The sequence below is a fragment of the Notechis scutatus genome, chromosome 2, assembly GCF_049901735.1.
Source record: "Notechis scutatus isolate UNSWTSFEM ecotype Mainland chromosome 2, rNotScu1.2, whole genome shotgun sequence".
NCBI classification, from domain to species: domain Eukaryota; kingdom Metazoa; phylum Chordata; class Lepidosauria; order Squamata; family Elapidae; genus Notechis; species Notechis scutatus.
The window spans coordinates 22,643,805-22,659,975 of NC_142010.1; the positions used below are offsets into that span (position 1 = coordinate 22,643,805).

General features: G+C 43.0%; 1 protein-coding gene across 9 annotated transcripts in view; it reads right to left on the reverse strand.

The window, feature by feature from the left end:
* Window positions 1–5,271: 5,271 nt before the first annotated feature.
* USP19 (ubiquitin specific peptidase 19) overlaps window positions 5,272–16,171 on the reverse strand; it is a 42,422-nt gene continuing 31,522 nt past the window's right edge. For 5 of the 9 annotated variants that reach the window (XM_087954428.1, XM_087954427.1, XM_026682666.2 and 2 more), the window contains 4 exons: window positions 14,332–14,484; window positions 13,282–13,445; window positions 11,379–11,563; window positions 5,272–6,352 (listed from right to left, as the gene is read on the reverse strand). In XM_087954428.1, coding sequence (XP_087810554.1) covers window positions 6,233–6,352; window positions 11,379–11,563; window positions 13,282–13,445; window positions 14,332–14,484 — 622 coding nt within the window. In that variant the 3' untranslated portion in view covers window positions 5,272–6,232. Of the gene's footprint in view, window positions 6,353–7,930; window positions 9,477–11,378; window positions 11,564–13,281; window positions 13,446–14,331; window positions 14,485–16,171 lie in introns of those variants that run through there. The other 4 variants (XM_026682661.2, XM_026682664.2, XM_087954429.1 and 1 more) reach the window with 1 other exon arrangement.

The window sequence follows — 16,171 nt, forward strand, 5'->3', positions numbered from 1 at the left end:
AAAACTAAACTAAGCTAAACCTGATGAAAAAGGATTCAGGGAATGAATTCACACACTAGTCCCAAAGGTGCTTTTTTAAGTGGCAACTGGACTTCTGGTAAATCTTTAAAGATATTTTGCTTCTCATCCAAGAAGCTTCTTCAGAGCTGAAGTGAAACATCTTCAAAGATTTATTAGAAAGTCCAGTTGCCTCTTGAAAAAGCACCTTTGGGACAACCATGACCTGGATGACTGAGAAGCTCCATAGACATTCACATATTAGGTTATGCCAAAATTAGTAACTGGATTTCGAGGTTCTAGTAAGATATACAGTATGCCTGCAAGTTGAAGGCACTATATTAAAAAAATCAACTCCATAACTGCTCTGAGAGAGGAAAGTTTCCTTTAATAATGCTGCCTGAAAATTAGAAAAATTCTGCTCTAGCATATTTAGAGCTCATCTGTTGGGAATGAAATTTTAAAAGCTGTTAAGTGTGTTTTTAAATAAATCTTTCTGTAGCTTGAGCTAACTCCTTTGGATGAAAGATTGCGTACAAATAGCCCTCGACTTACAACAACAATTGGGACCAGAATTTCTGTTGCTAAGCAAGGCAGTTAAGTGAATCACACCAAATTTTATGACCTTTGAAAGCCACAGTTAAGTGAGTTAAAGTGCCGCAATTGTTAATGAATACACGGTGATTAAGGAAATGTATTCCTCCATTAACTTTGCTTGTGAGAAACTGGCCAGGAAGGTTTCAAATGACAATCACAAGATTCTGGGATGCTACAGCCATCATAACTACATATTGATTAACCTTGGAGATGCTTCAATGGTTCTAAGTGCGAGGGCCAGCTGTAAGTCACTTTTTTCAATGCAATTGTAACATTGAACAGTCACTAAACAAATGGTTGTAAGTCAAGGACTACCTGTAAAATGTTCTGAAGATTTAGGAAGATTAAAATCTAGGAGACTTGATGCAACAGGAATGACTCCTGGGATCCTCAGACCCTTTTCAGTAATCTGCCTTTTTATTTTCAAATTCAGTGCAGATGAACTCAGTAGATTATTTGAGCTCCAGGGCTCTGTTAAAATCCTTCACATTGTATGCGATTGACATTTATTTGTCGGTTCATAATTTTTTGTTTGTGTGTTTTTAAAAGCTCGACACCATTTTGCACCACATTTCATGCTACATGAAATAAGGAACTCAGGTAAATGGGGATGTTAAGACAGATTTTACTGAAAGGAGTGAGCTCTTGCAAATAAGAGCAAATTAAGATTTGCTCTCTCATGGAAGGGGCACGGTGGCATTTAAAGAGGGGCAAGGGGAAAGGGGGATGATGTTAGCAGTGCCATGTTATCACAGTGCAGATTCCTTGTCTTGTGTATGCAGTACCTGTTGTGTATTTACAGACTCTTGTCAGTTTAAAAAAAATTGACTGGCGGGGACCAGGAAGAGAGCCTTGTCTGCCATTACCCTTTGGGACATCCTTCCCCCTCCCCCAGAGGTGAAGCTGACCCCCACTCTCACTTTCCAAAATATCTAAAGGCCTGGCTCTGCAGAATCATTTGGGGCCCTCAGAGGAGCATAGAGCCATCAGGCTGGTTAGCGCCTCAAAGGCCTTCTCCCGCCTTTTTAACGTCACATTTTATTTATTTCTAGTTTTAATTGCCTCTCAACCTTATATTCGCATACAATTTTTTAAAAGGCTTTTATCTCTTATTTTTATACTGCCCAGTCTTTCTTTGAGGGAGATGGGTTATTTCTAACTGGGGGTGGGGGTGGGGGTGAAATCTATAAATAAATAAGTTTAGAAAAGGCTGTAACTTGCATTACAATGATGCAACCCTGCTGTTGTCTTTTTGACAAAAAGCCTTCTGTCGCTCTCAGTGTCCGTCCCTTGAAGGCAACATCATGGAAGATAAGAGGAAATAAAAGATGGTGGGGCACATTTGCGGCCTTGTTGACTGGAAGGGGAACCGAGGCCTTAGCAAAAGTTGGTACTGCTTAATCTCATCAGGCAGGCTCTTCCTGCATTACTTATCCTGATCTACCTCTAGAGCCCTTTATAAAGAGCGCTTTATGCACAGCTCTCCGTAACTCGGTTCCCCCAAATCTGCTGCTGCAGAGGATTGGAGGAATTCTCAGGACTCATTAATTAGTGGAGGACAAAAAGCAACCCGGGAATGAAGGTCTATTGGGGCAGCATCATTTGACCCCCTACAACAAACCCTGTTTCTTATCAGCCAGGGCAACACGGGTCCATATTGCCAGCACCCTCCCCCAAAGCTCAGGGGGAATTTTGACCAGAAGCACATTCCCACAGATGCCTTACCCTGTTGCCATGGTGTCCAGTGAGCAAATACATCCACTCTAGGGTCCGTTTCCATGTAACACGCAGCAGCCGCATTCACAGGGCAAAGACACAGCTCCTTCCCTAGGTTCAGCACTAGCCCATGGTTTGAGGGGGGAGGAAGAAGAGGGCTATGGGTTGATCTGGCTGTCCGAGGAAAAGAGGCCAAGGCTATCTTGGTGGCTAGCTTCCAAACACAATGTATCTTATCACAGGGCAGCCAGATAAACGTGTGAGAACCACAGGCGCGGCGAAAGGCCTTGGGTGCTGCCCAACGATGTGGTGCTGGGCAGTTTTAATATTTTTGGGCTTCCAGGAATCGATTGACTCCGTGCCTTGACTGCTCTGTTGAGGAATCCATGTGTGGCAGGGGATTTTGGGAAGGATCCCATGGCAGACATTCCATGTAAAGTTGGCAGACCTCCCCCTGCTTGTAACATCAGGGACTGGGCCACACCATTCCTGACCCGATTAGAGAGTTAACCCATGTTCTGGGATTCACACAATGCACTCAGCCGTAAACTAGACAAAGGAGTTGGACGTCCCAAAAGTGCTTTTTCAAGGGGCAACTGCACTTTCTGGTTTTTTCTTTGAAGACGTTTCGCTTCTCGTCTGAGAAGCTTCTTCAGCTCTGAAGAAAGAAAAAACAGAAAAGCACCTTTGGGGCAACCATGACTTGGATGAGTGAGAATCTCCATAGACAAAGCAGCTGGAGTTGCAGACTTAGCCTGTTTCCCACAACTAAGGTTGGCACCAAACTTTTGTTATACAGGTAGTCCTCGACTTACAACAGTTCATTTAGTGACCATTCAAAGTTATGGCACTGAAAAAAGTGACTTATGACCCCTTTTCACACTTAGAACCATTGCAGCATCCCCATAGTCACATGATTTACATTTGGATGCTTGACAACTGGTTCATATTTATGACGGTTGCAGCGTCTTCAAGGTCATGGGATTATCCTTCTGACAAGCAAAATCCATGGGGAAGCCAGATTCACTTAACAACCGTGTCCCTAATTTAATAACTGCAGTGATTCACTTAACAAATGTGGCAAGAAAAGTAGTAAAACGGGGCAAAACGCAAGTTCTCACTTAGCAACAGAAATTCTGGGCTCAACTGTTGTCGTAAGTTGAGGACTACCTGTACAAATAAAGCTTTTTTTATACCCCCATTTGTTCCTTTGGCACCAGAGTTGGCATTCAGCAGGTCCTGACCAGTTCTGGAGAACCGGTAGAGGAAATTTTGAATAGTTCGGAGAACCGGCAAATACCACCTCTGACTGGAGATTTTACTGTATCCTTCCCCTGCCATGCCCACCAAGCAGGTGGCATGTGCCACAGAACCGGTAGTAAAAAAAATTGAATCCCACCACTGCTTGCCACCTGTGGTAACTCAGGCAGATGGCATACCAGTTGCCTGTGGAGGGGAGGGAGAAAACCCCTCTTACTTCCTTGTTGCACGAGGCTTTTGAATCTCAGTCGGCAGAGTGGGGTGCTTGGCAGGACAAGTCACAGGAGCAACCAAGCAGGAGTCCAATGGTGACAACTTCAATTCTTCTGAGTAATATGACTCCGTTTCCCAATAACTATCCTTGTGTTCAAATTTGCACTTTCTCCTAATGCGTTTTCAAGGGAGGTTTATTTTAATCTCTACGAGCCAACACGGATAACTGGAGTGGCAGTGAAGTCTCCTCATAAATTCCAAACTATCAATCCCAACAGGCTGATTTTCTTCATTATTAATTCAGCTTCCATCTAATTCCCACCCACCCCCAATTCCCTAATTGTTTGTTCTTTCTTCTTTTGAACCCACATACAGTATTAGGATGCCAGCCATATTGATTGATTAGGTGTAATGGAATATTTATATCATCACATTTAAAACGGTGACAGCTTGGGAAAGGCTGCTCTAAACCCCGCCTTTGCTTCTTGATCAATGCAGGAAATGTACATTGGGGATGGTTCCAATCAGAGGACTAATCAGGAGACATTGTGGGGCAGGGAAGCAAAAAAAAAAAAAAAAAAAAGCAAAAATAATGGGGTTACGAATAGAATATTGCAAAACTTATGGGCAGCTCAAAAGAATCTGCAAGTGACTCAGGGCACTTGAACGATAAAAGCCTTTTGTAGAAGTACTCAGGAAGTTAGACTTGTAAGATGGTAGTCTTCTTAATGTATAATTTGCAGCTTGGCAAATTTTCAGAGTTCTAGTATTCCTATTTCAGAGGTGGTATTCAGCAGGTCCTGACCAGTTCTGGAGAACCAGTAGCAGAAATTTTGACTGCAAGAGGCACCACAGGCCAGTCCTTTGCTATTTCCAGACTGGCCCCATGGGCCAGATTTAAATACCCTGCGGGCCAGATATGGCCCACAAGCCTTATTTGACACCCCTGCCATAATCCAATGTGTTGAGATTTAAGGCTGGATTAAGATTCCATGTTATAATATGGAGAAAAGTATACCTTCACGACTGTAAATAGGCAACATATTATTGATTATATTTATGTCCTGGCCACTCAACTGAAGGTAGCAGGCAATAGAGATCTTCTTACATTAAATTCCTACAGCAACCATTGAGATAGTCTTAATTGTGTCACAAATGAGTTTCCATGGCCGAAGATGATAAATTTTAGTCCCTGAGCTGCCCCTACACTAGTCCATCCCTTTAATTACTGCTATTGTTTTCTTTTCAGTGCTGTAAATACACGTAGAAGAACAAAAGGTGTAGCAGAAACACATTCAGTTCATAACAAGAAAAAACAAAGACATCCTGATAGCCCTTCCTTTGGCTAAGAATATCAAACTTACCAAAAAGATAGAAAGAATGAAAGTTTTAATACTGGTTGTAATTAATTCTACCCTGGTAACCCCGCTGGTAATCTGTGCCAGAGTGGCATGGCAGCAGACATAATGCACACAAAACAGGAACAGGCAGCATTAAGTAGAATTTAATGACTTAGGACCCAAGACAAACACCAACTTTATACAAACGGAGAGCAAGACAAAGGTTTCCTAGGAAAAGGCCCCGGACAGCCTCATTTGGTTACAGCAATTCTTGAGGGTGGGTGAAAGGGAGAAGGAGCCAAATATTTAAATAGTGATAGTGCTGGCAGTGGCTTTTCAACTCAGGGGAACCGCGAGGGATTTAAAAAAAAATATATCCAAAATTACTGAAGATAGCCGAATAGCAGAAGGGCAGCCACAGCTCCATAGCCTTTGTTGGAGGATGAGAGGGGAATAGCAGGTGCCACCCACCAGCCTCCTTCTCCCTGACAAGATGACACAGTGCTGGTGAAGGGACGGAGAGAAAGAGGGAGCTCTGCTTCTCTCCCACGGGCCGATTCTGCGGCCAAGATGGTGTCCTGAGCTCAGGCTGCTGAGGAAGAGGAGAACTGGGAAAGCAGAGGAACAGGCAGCGAGGGCATGGAAGTTTGTGAAGCAGGCACCGGTGGTATGGCAAAGTGGGAGAAGGCCTCTTGGGGCAGAGACCGACGGCCCCTTCCCCCTTGGCTTGCAGCGGGGCAGGCTGGGCATATGGAAGCGCATCTGCTGCCTCTCTGTGCAGGATGAACCTAACCAGAGCTCGGAGGGAAGGGGGGGGGGCGGGGAGGACAGGCGCTTCGGGGACTGCAATGGGGGCTCACAAAATTTCCCCCCTGCATGCCAGCACAGAGCAGCTTCGGGCAAGGGACACAAAAGGGACCTTTCCACCTGGCAGGAGAGGAGGCGGCATGGGTGGAGCAGAAAGTGCTTGTGTGCTCAAAAAAAGGGTCACAGCAGCTCCTCCTCCTCCTCCTTCCCACTTCAGGGGTGCGCCAGGGAGCGGTGTGGGGGGAAAGCCACGAAACCAAGCCTTCGTATGTACACTGCCCTCCTCCAGCACACCATGCTTTTTAGTCAATTTCCTCCATGTTGCTGTAAGATGGTGCGGGGTGCTCTGCAACCCCTTCTGGTGCCAGGGCAGGAGCAACATCAGTTGTCAGGCTGGGTCCAAAGGAGGGAGAGCTAATGCCCTGCAAATAGAACAAAGGATTAGACAGAAAAGATAAAACCACGGAGATCCACAAAAGTTATTTATTCCCCCCCCCACCTCACTTCCCACAGAGTGATTCAAACAAAAACATTTTGTTCCGTTAGAACCTGAAATGATCAAAAGCCACAAAGTACATATTTATGTATCAAACTAAGTTAGGCTTTTATTAAAACAGAATGTGGTAGAAATAATTATAGTCTTGAAAGATGTGCGATGTTTCAGAACAAGGATCAGACTATTACTTAGTAGCCTGTGAAATTTGTCTGTGAAATATAGTTTAATTTCAGTTTGTATTACATATTCACACGCACACAGATGCATCCACAGCCTTACCAATAAGTCCCTTCTGTATGACTCCTGCGTAATGACTTATTAATCTACTCTGTACAATTTGGAAAACTCTAAGCCAAAGTAACTTAATTCTACAACCAAAAAATAAAATAAAAAATATGGAGTGAGGCAATCTGTATGAATTATACAAATTAGCTCTTATGCTGAAGATGTCCCAAAGGCACTTTTTTCCAAGACTCTACACCAGAAAGTCATCTTGAAAAAAGCACCTTTGGGACAACCATGACCTGGATGACTGAGAATCTCCATAGACATTATGCTGAAGATATTCTACTACTAGCAGAGAAGAGCAAATAGCCAAAACTTTACCTGACTGTAAAATCCAATAAACCATTAACCTTTACATGTTTTCACCCCTTACATTTAAAAGCATTTTGGTAGTTCTTAAATCAATAAAGGCAAACCACGCCTGGTTGTTTAGGTTAAAACAAGAGAACCATCTTGGGGTCAACAGTCACATTCCATTATGTGGGCAGGGCAACTTGTTAAACTACTTGAATACAAGGGGAGTGTCCATCTATTCCGCTCTCCTTTTCATCTTTCTTCAATTTCTCACTCTCCTATTCATCTAGGGCAGAATCGATGGCTCATTCTTCTTAGGAATTCTGCACCCAAATTCCTCCCTCTTTGCTTTCTGAGACATCACCTGCATGTAATTAATAAGGTGTGCAATGCAAAAAAACAAAAATAGCAAAAAAAAAAAAGTTTTGGAGTCCTTGGGGGAACAAATGCAACCCCTACACAGAGTAATTTTGCTATTAAATCCATAGCATTGCAAAACGTATTAACTCCTTAAGGCAGCTGCAACATTTTTAGAAGCATGGAAAAAGACCCCACTTTTCCTGCTTTCAAATCCAAAGCACTACCCAGCCGCTAGAAATTAAGTCTTTGCTGCAGACTGCCCATTCTCGTTTTAAATCAACACTGAATTTCATAGCAGCACACAACAAATTCTGAGCTGCTACAAAATCATAGAACACACAAAGTTCTCTCCTACCACTGAGTCTTCTTCCACCTTACTATTTCTATAGCTTTTGCTTTGCTGCAGCTTATTCTTTGTTCGCCAGCACCAGCACTTATGCAGCCTCTAGTCAATACAAAAAATATGCCTGGAACCAAAGGGACTGGAAGAAATCTGTTACTTTTAGAAAAGTGGCTGCTGAATGGAAAAGCAGCTGACAGCGAAAGAAAGAGAATCAACAGTGAGTTTAGAATACCTTGATTTTTATTAAATTACAATAAATAAATACAGTGAAAGTTTTTCCTCTGCACAATGCTAACTGTTCATTCATCAAGCCAGTGGAGGATAGTTTAGGGGGTTCCCTTCTCCAAAATGGAAGGCTCCCACCAGATCTATGTACTGGCCAGATCCTGCTCGTTGGCATTACTATAGTTAGTGACTGTTCATTCCTTGGGACACAACGAGAATAACTGGCCATCAGGAACAGTTAACCTGAAATCTTTTCTCCTTCCCCAAAGAATCTGCAAAGTTCTCTGAAACTACTACAGGGAAGAATCTGTGAAGATGTTAGGAATTAGATTGCTTATGAATAATATTAATAAAAATAACAAAAGGGTGAAAGAAAGAATTATACTCATTCTAAGTCTATCAGCTCTCAACTCTGACTCCTGGCTAAAGCCTAGGCCCTAGATCAAGCTATTTGAGCCGGTAGTCTGAAGGCACAAGAGACATTTTATATCCCAGACTCAGGACTAGATCAAAATACTACAGGGTCAATCAACAGTAACTTCCTATGTTAACTTCTACTTTATGCATGCACAGAAATAGGCACGCAAGCATCCATAAAAATATGTACAGAAGCAAAATGCAAGATAATGAAGGAGGAGGAGAAAACAGTGTTCCTTTACACTCATATCCAAATACAGTTGCATAGCTAGATCAATATCTAATATGCTGTTTTAAAAAAACGGGGGAGGGTGAACTCTCTGGTTACATCATGGTAAAGAAATCTAACCCACCAATGTTTAAAAAGTCAATACTACATCCCCCCACCAATAAAGGAAAAGATGGTCATTAAAAATATCTTTTGACTTCCTTCAAACAAGGGGACAATGACCAACTGAGGAAATTATCAGTCTTGCAATAACTCTCTCAGGGGATGTTGGTGTCAGCCAAATTAGGGGAATTCTATCAGGATAGATGGCAGTCAGGTCAATCTTACAACCACATCATTATGGACAAAATATCTGTGGTTCTGCAGACTCTGTTGAACTACAGTCATTCGCTAGCCCTTGATTCATATGACGTAGTTTTCAAGAGCTATTTAGGAAAGATTTATTCCAGAGAAACATCAACTATCTAGATGCTGAGTTGAGAATTTCCTGTGACTGTAAATCCATGTAATCGATCAACTGGAGAGAAAGGGCACTGGGCCTGGCGCCTTCAACATAGAACCGACATTAGGGCTTCATCTTGTGCTACTTAGCATCCTAGCCACTTTGCTACAAAGATGCCATAGAGGACAACACTGCAGTAAGCTGGCTGCCATCCTCCAGGTGCCTTGCTACTGCCGCTACCTCCAGCGGGTCTGATAGATGAGCGGGTAGAAGACATTGAGGAAGAGTGCCACAATGGCCGCCATGGTGCCCAGGACAAAGTATCGGACATGGCCTTCATCAGGACACTCTGAGCTGAGTTTTCTTGTCCTTTGGCTGCAAGACCTCCAAGGGTTCCTCATCAGCCTTCTGGCAGCATCCTCTTCAGCCTCCAGTTCCTGCCAGAGCAGAGAAGCCTGCGATGTGGAAACCTGCGTCAGCACTTGAGGAGAACATAATGGCAAACCCCTCAATCACCCATGCTTTGCCCTGCTTCTTTTATCTAATTTACACAGCTGCCCATCTTACTTGCGTGTGGCTATCCCAGAGAACCTGCCTTCACACTGCCAGTTTTCGGAAACAGCCTATATATTTCCTCTGCCTGATTGCAATTCTAATAGTAGGCCATGTTCAGATGCAAGGACCTCCTTGGGACAGAGTGAATAGCACAAGCCACATGAATATGGAGGAAAAAACTATCAGAGTTAGGCATCCATGCTGGCTGGCTTGGTGGAAATCTTCCCAGTCTGCCAACTTATTCCATTCAATAAACACAGGCACCAAGTAATCACTGTTCATGCTTTCTTGTACGAACAAAGGACATTCAGTTGGCCAACCAGTCACACTGAGTGGGAACAGCCAGTCACAGATAAGTTTTTTCTGACGAGAACACGAGGACCTGAAGATCAACCAATAACATCCAAGTGTGTGCAGGTGAGAATTTTAAAGGATGAGAAGCCTAATGAACAGGTCAACTTTGGTAAGTGAAAAATCATAAGGACCAGTCTGAGATGGTAAGTAACTATAGTAACCTCTTCTTTTTAATTAAAACAGATGTACAGGAAAAGTTAGTCACAGGGTAATCAGTCATAGACCACATTTTCATGTGCAGGATGATCCACTCAGGGCAGTCAGCCAATCACATTGATTTTCTACTAATATTTAAAGCCAAAGCATCCACAACATCTTTCCCCATTGGGTTCTGTGGACAGGTGCTGCTTCTTCCCGAGTTCTCAAGTTTTAAAGCTTGTTCTGGGAAGAAAATGCTGGAACTGATGTAAGGGCCTGCTGCGAGTGACCATAGGCATAAAAGGAATCATGGCTTAAGCATAAAGACCCTCTGAATAGGTCTTTCTGGACCTATTTCTCCCCCACAGGTATATGGCTTCCAGAAGCCCTAGCAGACGCCAAGCTCAAAATCCTACAGCAAACTGTAGGAGGTTCAGGAAGGGCAACGCTAATACAGCCTGTCTTTCATATCCTTGAATGAAGCCCAGCTTAACCTTCCACTAGGAAGCCATCCCAGGTTGGATACCATTATACCACATGGCAGCAGAATCGTAGGGCAAAGCTGGAACCATGACCATACTCCTATCTGACAGGCCTCATTTCTAACTGTGCTAAGTTCACTGACAACATTTGAGAGAAGCCCAGTCCCACCATATTAGGGGATGGGAGTAAGGGAGAAAGAGAAAGGAGAGGAATCTAACTGCAGAACTGAGTGCATAAGTAATTTGTTTATTTATGTCCCGTCTGTATTATTATTATAAATAACTCAAGGTGATATATACTTAATACAGTATTCATTCATTCCTCCTCTATTTCCCCCATCACAACAACCCTGTGAGGCGAATTGGGCTGGAAGAGACTGAAGTCACCAAGCCAGTTTTCTTGGCAGCCTCAGACTCCACTGGCTGCTTGAGTTCTGTTGCTCTGCATGGTCCCCAGAAATTTATATTATCTCTTGAAGTATGTTTTCCACAGAGATAATATCTTTTACCACAATTGCTCTAAACTCCTGAGTCGGTGTATCCCTTCTGGCTCCTGAGAAGAAAGCATCTCTTCCCCTCTCCACCCCCAAGAGACACACACTTGCAAGCATTTCTCATTTTTGCAGTATTTTTCCTGCCATCTTATATACTTGTTTTTCTCCAGCATTTCACTGGGATATACCAGAGAACAAACGGACCCATAGCTCCTCGCTCTCATGGCCACAGCTGCAAGCAGGGCCCAGCAGATATCTCCTCAACTGCCAACAATGAAAAAAAAAAAAAAAAGTTCAGTCTAGTCTTCCAAGGTGGACTGACGGAACTCCTCACCTGACTGGCTGCTGCTTCTGCAGATGGGGCCAAGTCACCTCGAGGGTCTGAGGGATGAGGGGGTCCTCGAGGGGGTCTATCTACAGGGGAATTCCGTCGGCGGTAGAAGAGCACGTAGGCGTATCGGGTCACGACCTGGCTTTCATCCACGGTAGTCACGGTGCTGTCATCAAAGAGCCGCCAACCTGAATGAAGGGAAGAGAGGGATAAGCACGGAGTCTTTCAAAGCCCTGCTATTTCTGCTCCTGCCATCTCCCATCTTCAAAAAGTTATTATACCTCTCTTTTAACCTACAAGATCAAATTTAATTTGCACCTTATTTGATAACCAGAGTTTTGTCTTGCTATCAGAACTGTATTCGTGAGCACTGCTTTCATGGCAGCGGTGGCATACTGGAGGAAGGGGTGTTGGCCAGCAACCTTGTTAAAAGGAGATGCTATTCTCACTGATCCTCCTGTTAAAATGTATTCAGTGCAGGGAGAAATATTGAATGATGGCAAATTTGACTATCTTTTCTGACTGTGATAAATAAATCAAGCATCAGGAGGACGACATTGCTAACAGAAAAAAGGGGAGAAATAGCAGCAACTCGGGGAATAGCAATTATAGCCTTTCGAAGATTCTTCCTTTGGTCCACTTTGCCAGCTTCTTTGCTGACCAGAAGATGCTAGAACTCTATCCTGTTTCTCTAAGAGCAAGGAGGCTAAGTAACCAGACACCTGACTCTTGAGCAAATCAAATATATGAAAAAAAACAATAGTCCTGCTTAGACCTTTTCCAGAAAATAATCCTTTTTTTTTTTTGGGGGGAATCAGTATCAATATCCTACTAAGCACACGTAGCTTTCTACCTTCCTAATCCCCAAACGTGGAAGGAACTTTTATTGCATGTGATCTGGAGGGCAGAGGAATTAAAAATCGACGTTCTGAACTACTGTCCAATTCCTTATTACTTTGGGGCTGGGCTGTTCTTGGATACTTCAAGTTGATCCACCACTGCACCAAGTTTGTTCTAATAAGGACAGAGAACCGTTTCTTTCTCCTTTAAAAAAGTGAATGAAGCAGGCAAAACAGCACCAAAGAGCAGTGTTTCTTTCTATAATGGAGGAAGGTATCTTTGAATGTGCTGCTTCAAAGACAGCACCAGGCTGAATACCCCAAACTAAGCATTCTTCTCATTTCTGGCCTTGTCTAATTCTAAACAATGAGATATTGGCAGAATCCATTGAATCTGTGACAAATTATATACTATTTTTATACTCTTTTTGTCCTCTGCCAAAGAAGATTTTTTTTTTTTTTTTAAAAAAAGTGAATTCAATATTCCTCCTCTGGAAAACAGCTAAGGGCTGTCAATGGATGCCAGAGAACTTCTTCAATTGGAACAGAGGCCATTCTAAATTAATCTCTAAGATTGCCTGATCTTAAACCTTTCTGTTTGCCTGATAGTATGAAACAGAATAGAATTAACAAATATGCCTGGGGCAGTTTCATTGGTCAGACTGAGAGCAACTAATGGTGCCTCAGAGATTTATGATCCCAATCATACCACTTACATATGGCGCAACACTAACTCGCTGAATTCTGCAGATGGATCCATTAGATTAGAAGGAAGGACTGAACTAAAATTTAGATCTGCACTGTGCCATCTGAGGGGAGTGAGATCTGATGACTTGCTTCCATTGTACACAATTCTTGTAGAACAACAACAGAAAGATCTAAAGGCTGGGAACAGAAAAGGAGGGTTTCCCCCTCTTTCAACTGGATGTGCAATCTTAAAAGTCATATGAGGTCGATCCTAGGTTTCTATGAAACCTCTAGCAGAAAACTGAAAATCCCTCCTCTATATGGATTTGAGGGGGCTCACCTGTTGAAGATCAATGGAGCTAAAGCCTTCCCCTACTCACCTACGTCACTACGTTGGCTGTTCTTGTCACTAGGCAGCCGGGCATAGGCTGTGTAGTGCCCACCAATCATGCCCCCGTAGTGATTGATTACTGCATATAGATCATACATGGGCAACTGCTGCTCATCTTTCTGACCGATGCAGAACTTGCTCAGGTCCAAGCTCCTGAGGATAAAATAGAGCAAGTTAGAAAGTTGCATACTTCCTGCCTAATTCCATTCCTATCTTTTCTTTCTTAGAGGCAGCCCTGTCTACCAGCTGACATTCTTTACTGAGGCAGTCTTCACTGTCTCTTTATCTGGACTTAAACTCAGATCAATACAAGTCATACTATTACAAAAGACTGAATACAGGAAGGGACTCTCAGTGACAGCCACTGGGTCATATATAAAAGAATCTTGAGGGTGCTGGACCGGGGAAAAATTTGCTTTGAACTTAACTCTCTCTTGTAATGGAGTGGGCATCCAATCTGAAATGGATGGGGACCCAAAATTCTGATTTGAATTCAGCGGGAAACCATCTTATTTTGTCAGTGGTTAATGGCTTGTTTGCCTCTAATTTTAAAAAAAACACAAAAAACCCCACACAGGCATCTTCTTTCTGGACCTTTTGTTACCCTTCCTCTAGTCTCTCCTTTCCTCCCTCTACGTGGAGGAAGCAATGCCTTTCTCCATACAAAAGAAGGTAAGAAGCGGTAACTCTTTCCTCCTGTTCAGATGGCCTTCAAGAAGAGAGGCAAGGTCTCTGTGGGCTAGAGGCAGACAGATCCTCTTTTGAGTCCCTTTCCATATTTACTCACCCTTCAAAATTGTGTCATACAGCACCCACCCTCTAATACCAGAAAGATCGAAGGCCCAGAACTAAGAGGAAAGAGTTCACCAAAAGACTGCCCGTATCTTTATGTGTTAGGTTAATAGGTCCTGAATTTATGACAAAGCCCAAGTAGCATAACCCGTCTTTTGTTACTCAGAATGGTCCTGTCTAAAGAACTGCTTGGGTCTCCACGATGTTAAAGAGATGAATAAAGCGACACAGGTTGCCAGAACCTCACCTAACTGGGAAATCCACCATATCGTTGATCTTGTCTCTCCAAATAAAGCTGCGGAAGGAAAAGCGCTTGAGCTGTATGATAAGGATGTTGGGCAGCCGCCACAGCATCAGCTGCTTGGATGCTTCACGGTGCTGCTTACACTTTGGGCAGTACCTGTAGAAAATGGAGCAGGTAGAAAGATAAAGAAGGCTCCTCAGTACCTTCTGCTGCTATTGTCAAGATAAAGAGTTCTCGTATTCTCACTAAAGGAAACCGGTGCAAAGGCCCTTGGAGGAGCCGCCTCAAGAGAAAAATGTCCAACACTATCTTTAAAAAAGTATTTGTTTCTTGGTTCTATCTGAAAGGGCTTGCCTATTGGTTTATGATAACTGGTTCGTTCTTATTCTTATAAATGTAAAAATGTGCTATATCGATAGTGAATTCTATATTTTAGAATTTTATATATCTTGCAAATATATATAGTGATGAAGTGAAGACAAGCAAACGCTAGTACTGCAAAAAATATGCCAGGGGTAGGTGTCCTGTGGTCCCATAGGATATCTCTTTTGTGGAGCCCAAGAATAGGAGGGGCCAAAGGTGTGGGCCCCTTTTTTGCATTAGAGATGCTTAAGGTGCATCCATTTCATCCCTTAAAATTCAGAGCCCACAGACCAAAACAGGCCTTGCAATGCAGTCCTTGACGTGTCACACAAAGCCTGATGCCTCTCTCAAGCTGGCAGAAGTTATGCTCCCCCTATTGCTAAAGTTAATAATAACATTTCTAAACCCAAAGATGATCACAACAGGCACAATTAAATATAAGAAGCTAATTTAGTAACTGATGACAAAATCTGAACTTAATTGAAAAAAAAAAAAGATTTCCATGTTCCATCATTTAGTGAAGAACATGATGCATCCAAGTAATTTATCCTTGACAGCTGGGTACGTCTTGAGTGACAATCCCAATAATTACACTATTTAGCAGAGCTTTCCATCTTGTTAATGCTCTCCTGCAATGCCAGGGGGAGACAGATCATAAGCCTGTCAATCCTTTTGGCAATTTGGGCTAGCATTAAGCATAGTAACATCAGAAAACTAGATTGCACTGTGCCTGATAGCTCTCCTAGATTATTTGCCAGCTAGTGCTGTGGAAAGATGCTAGTGTCACCTCATGGTCTGGGACATGCCATAGGTTCTCTTTTGTCCTCTATGTTTCTTAATGTCAGTATAGATTGCTTAATGTCAGTATAAATTGTTGTCATCTGGAGGTTTGGGCTAAGGTGTCCTCAGTATGCAGATAACAGATTGCTCATTAATACTTAGGAACCCTGAAACATGACTCCAGAAAATATGCTAGCCTGGATGAAGGAAAACAGAGAGGAGCCCCCCCCCAGGTGGAGTAAAGAGACATTCCAGCTTGGAATCAGTTCAGGGGAGGAAACATCTGAGGTCCAACCCTTAGGTCTGTATTTGCTTGTTTCCAAGGGAAGGCGGACAATCTGATGAGATTCTTGTAATACAGGTGATCAGCGATAAAGTATCTACTTGGTCCTATTCATGGAGTAGTTCTGGCTGTTTGCACCTGACATTAATGCGGACAAAATTGCAATGCAGAAAAAAAATCTCTGAAACTGAATGGAAGCACTCTATATTCTGAAACTGAATTCTCCTGGTTTTGGATGGGTCTCTCCACTAGGCAACTCCTCCTCCCGCCTCCCCATCCTTGGTCTGCAGCAAGCTGTTATTCTCTGTGCAAGTGCAGGTGATGGCAATAGCTTTGAGTGTCTTTCATGCCAGATTTTCTTTCAGTCAATTCAAAGTGCTGAACTTTTTAAGCATCATGCATGTTGGAAACAAAGGG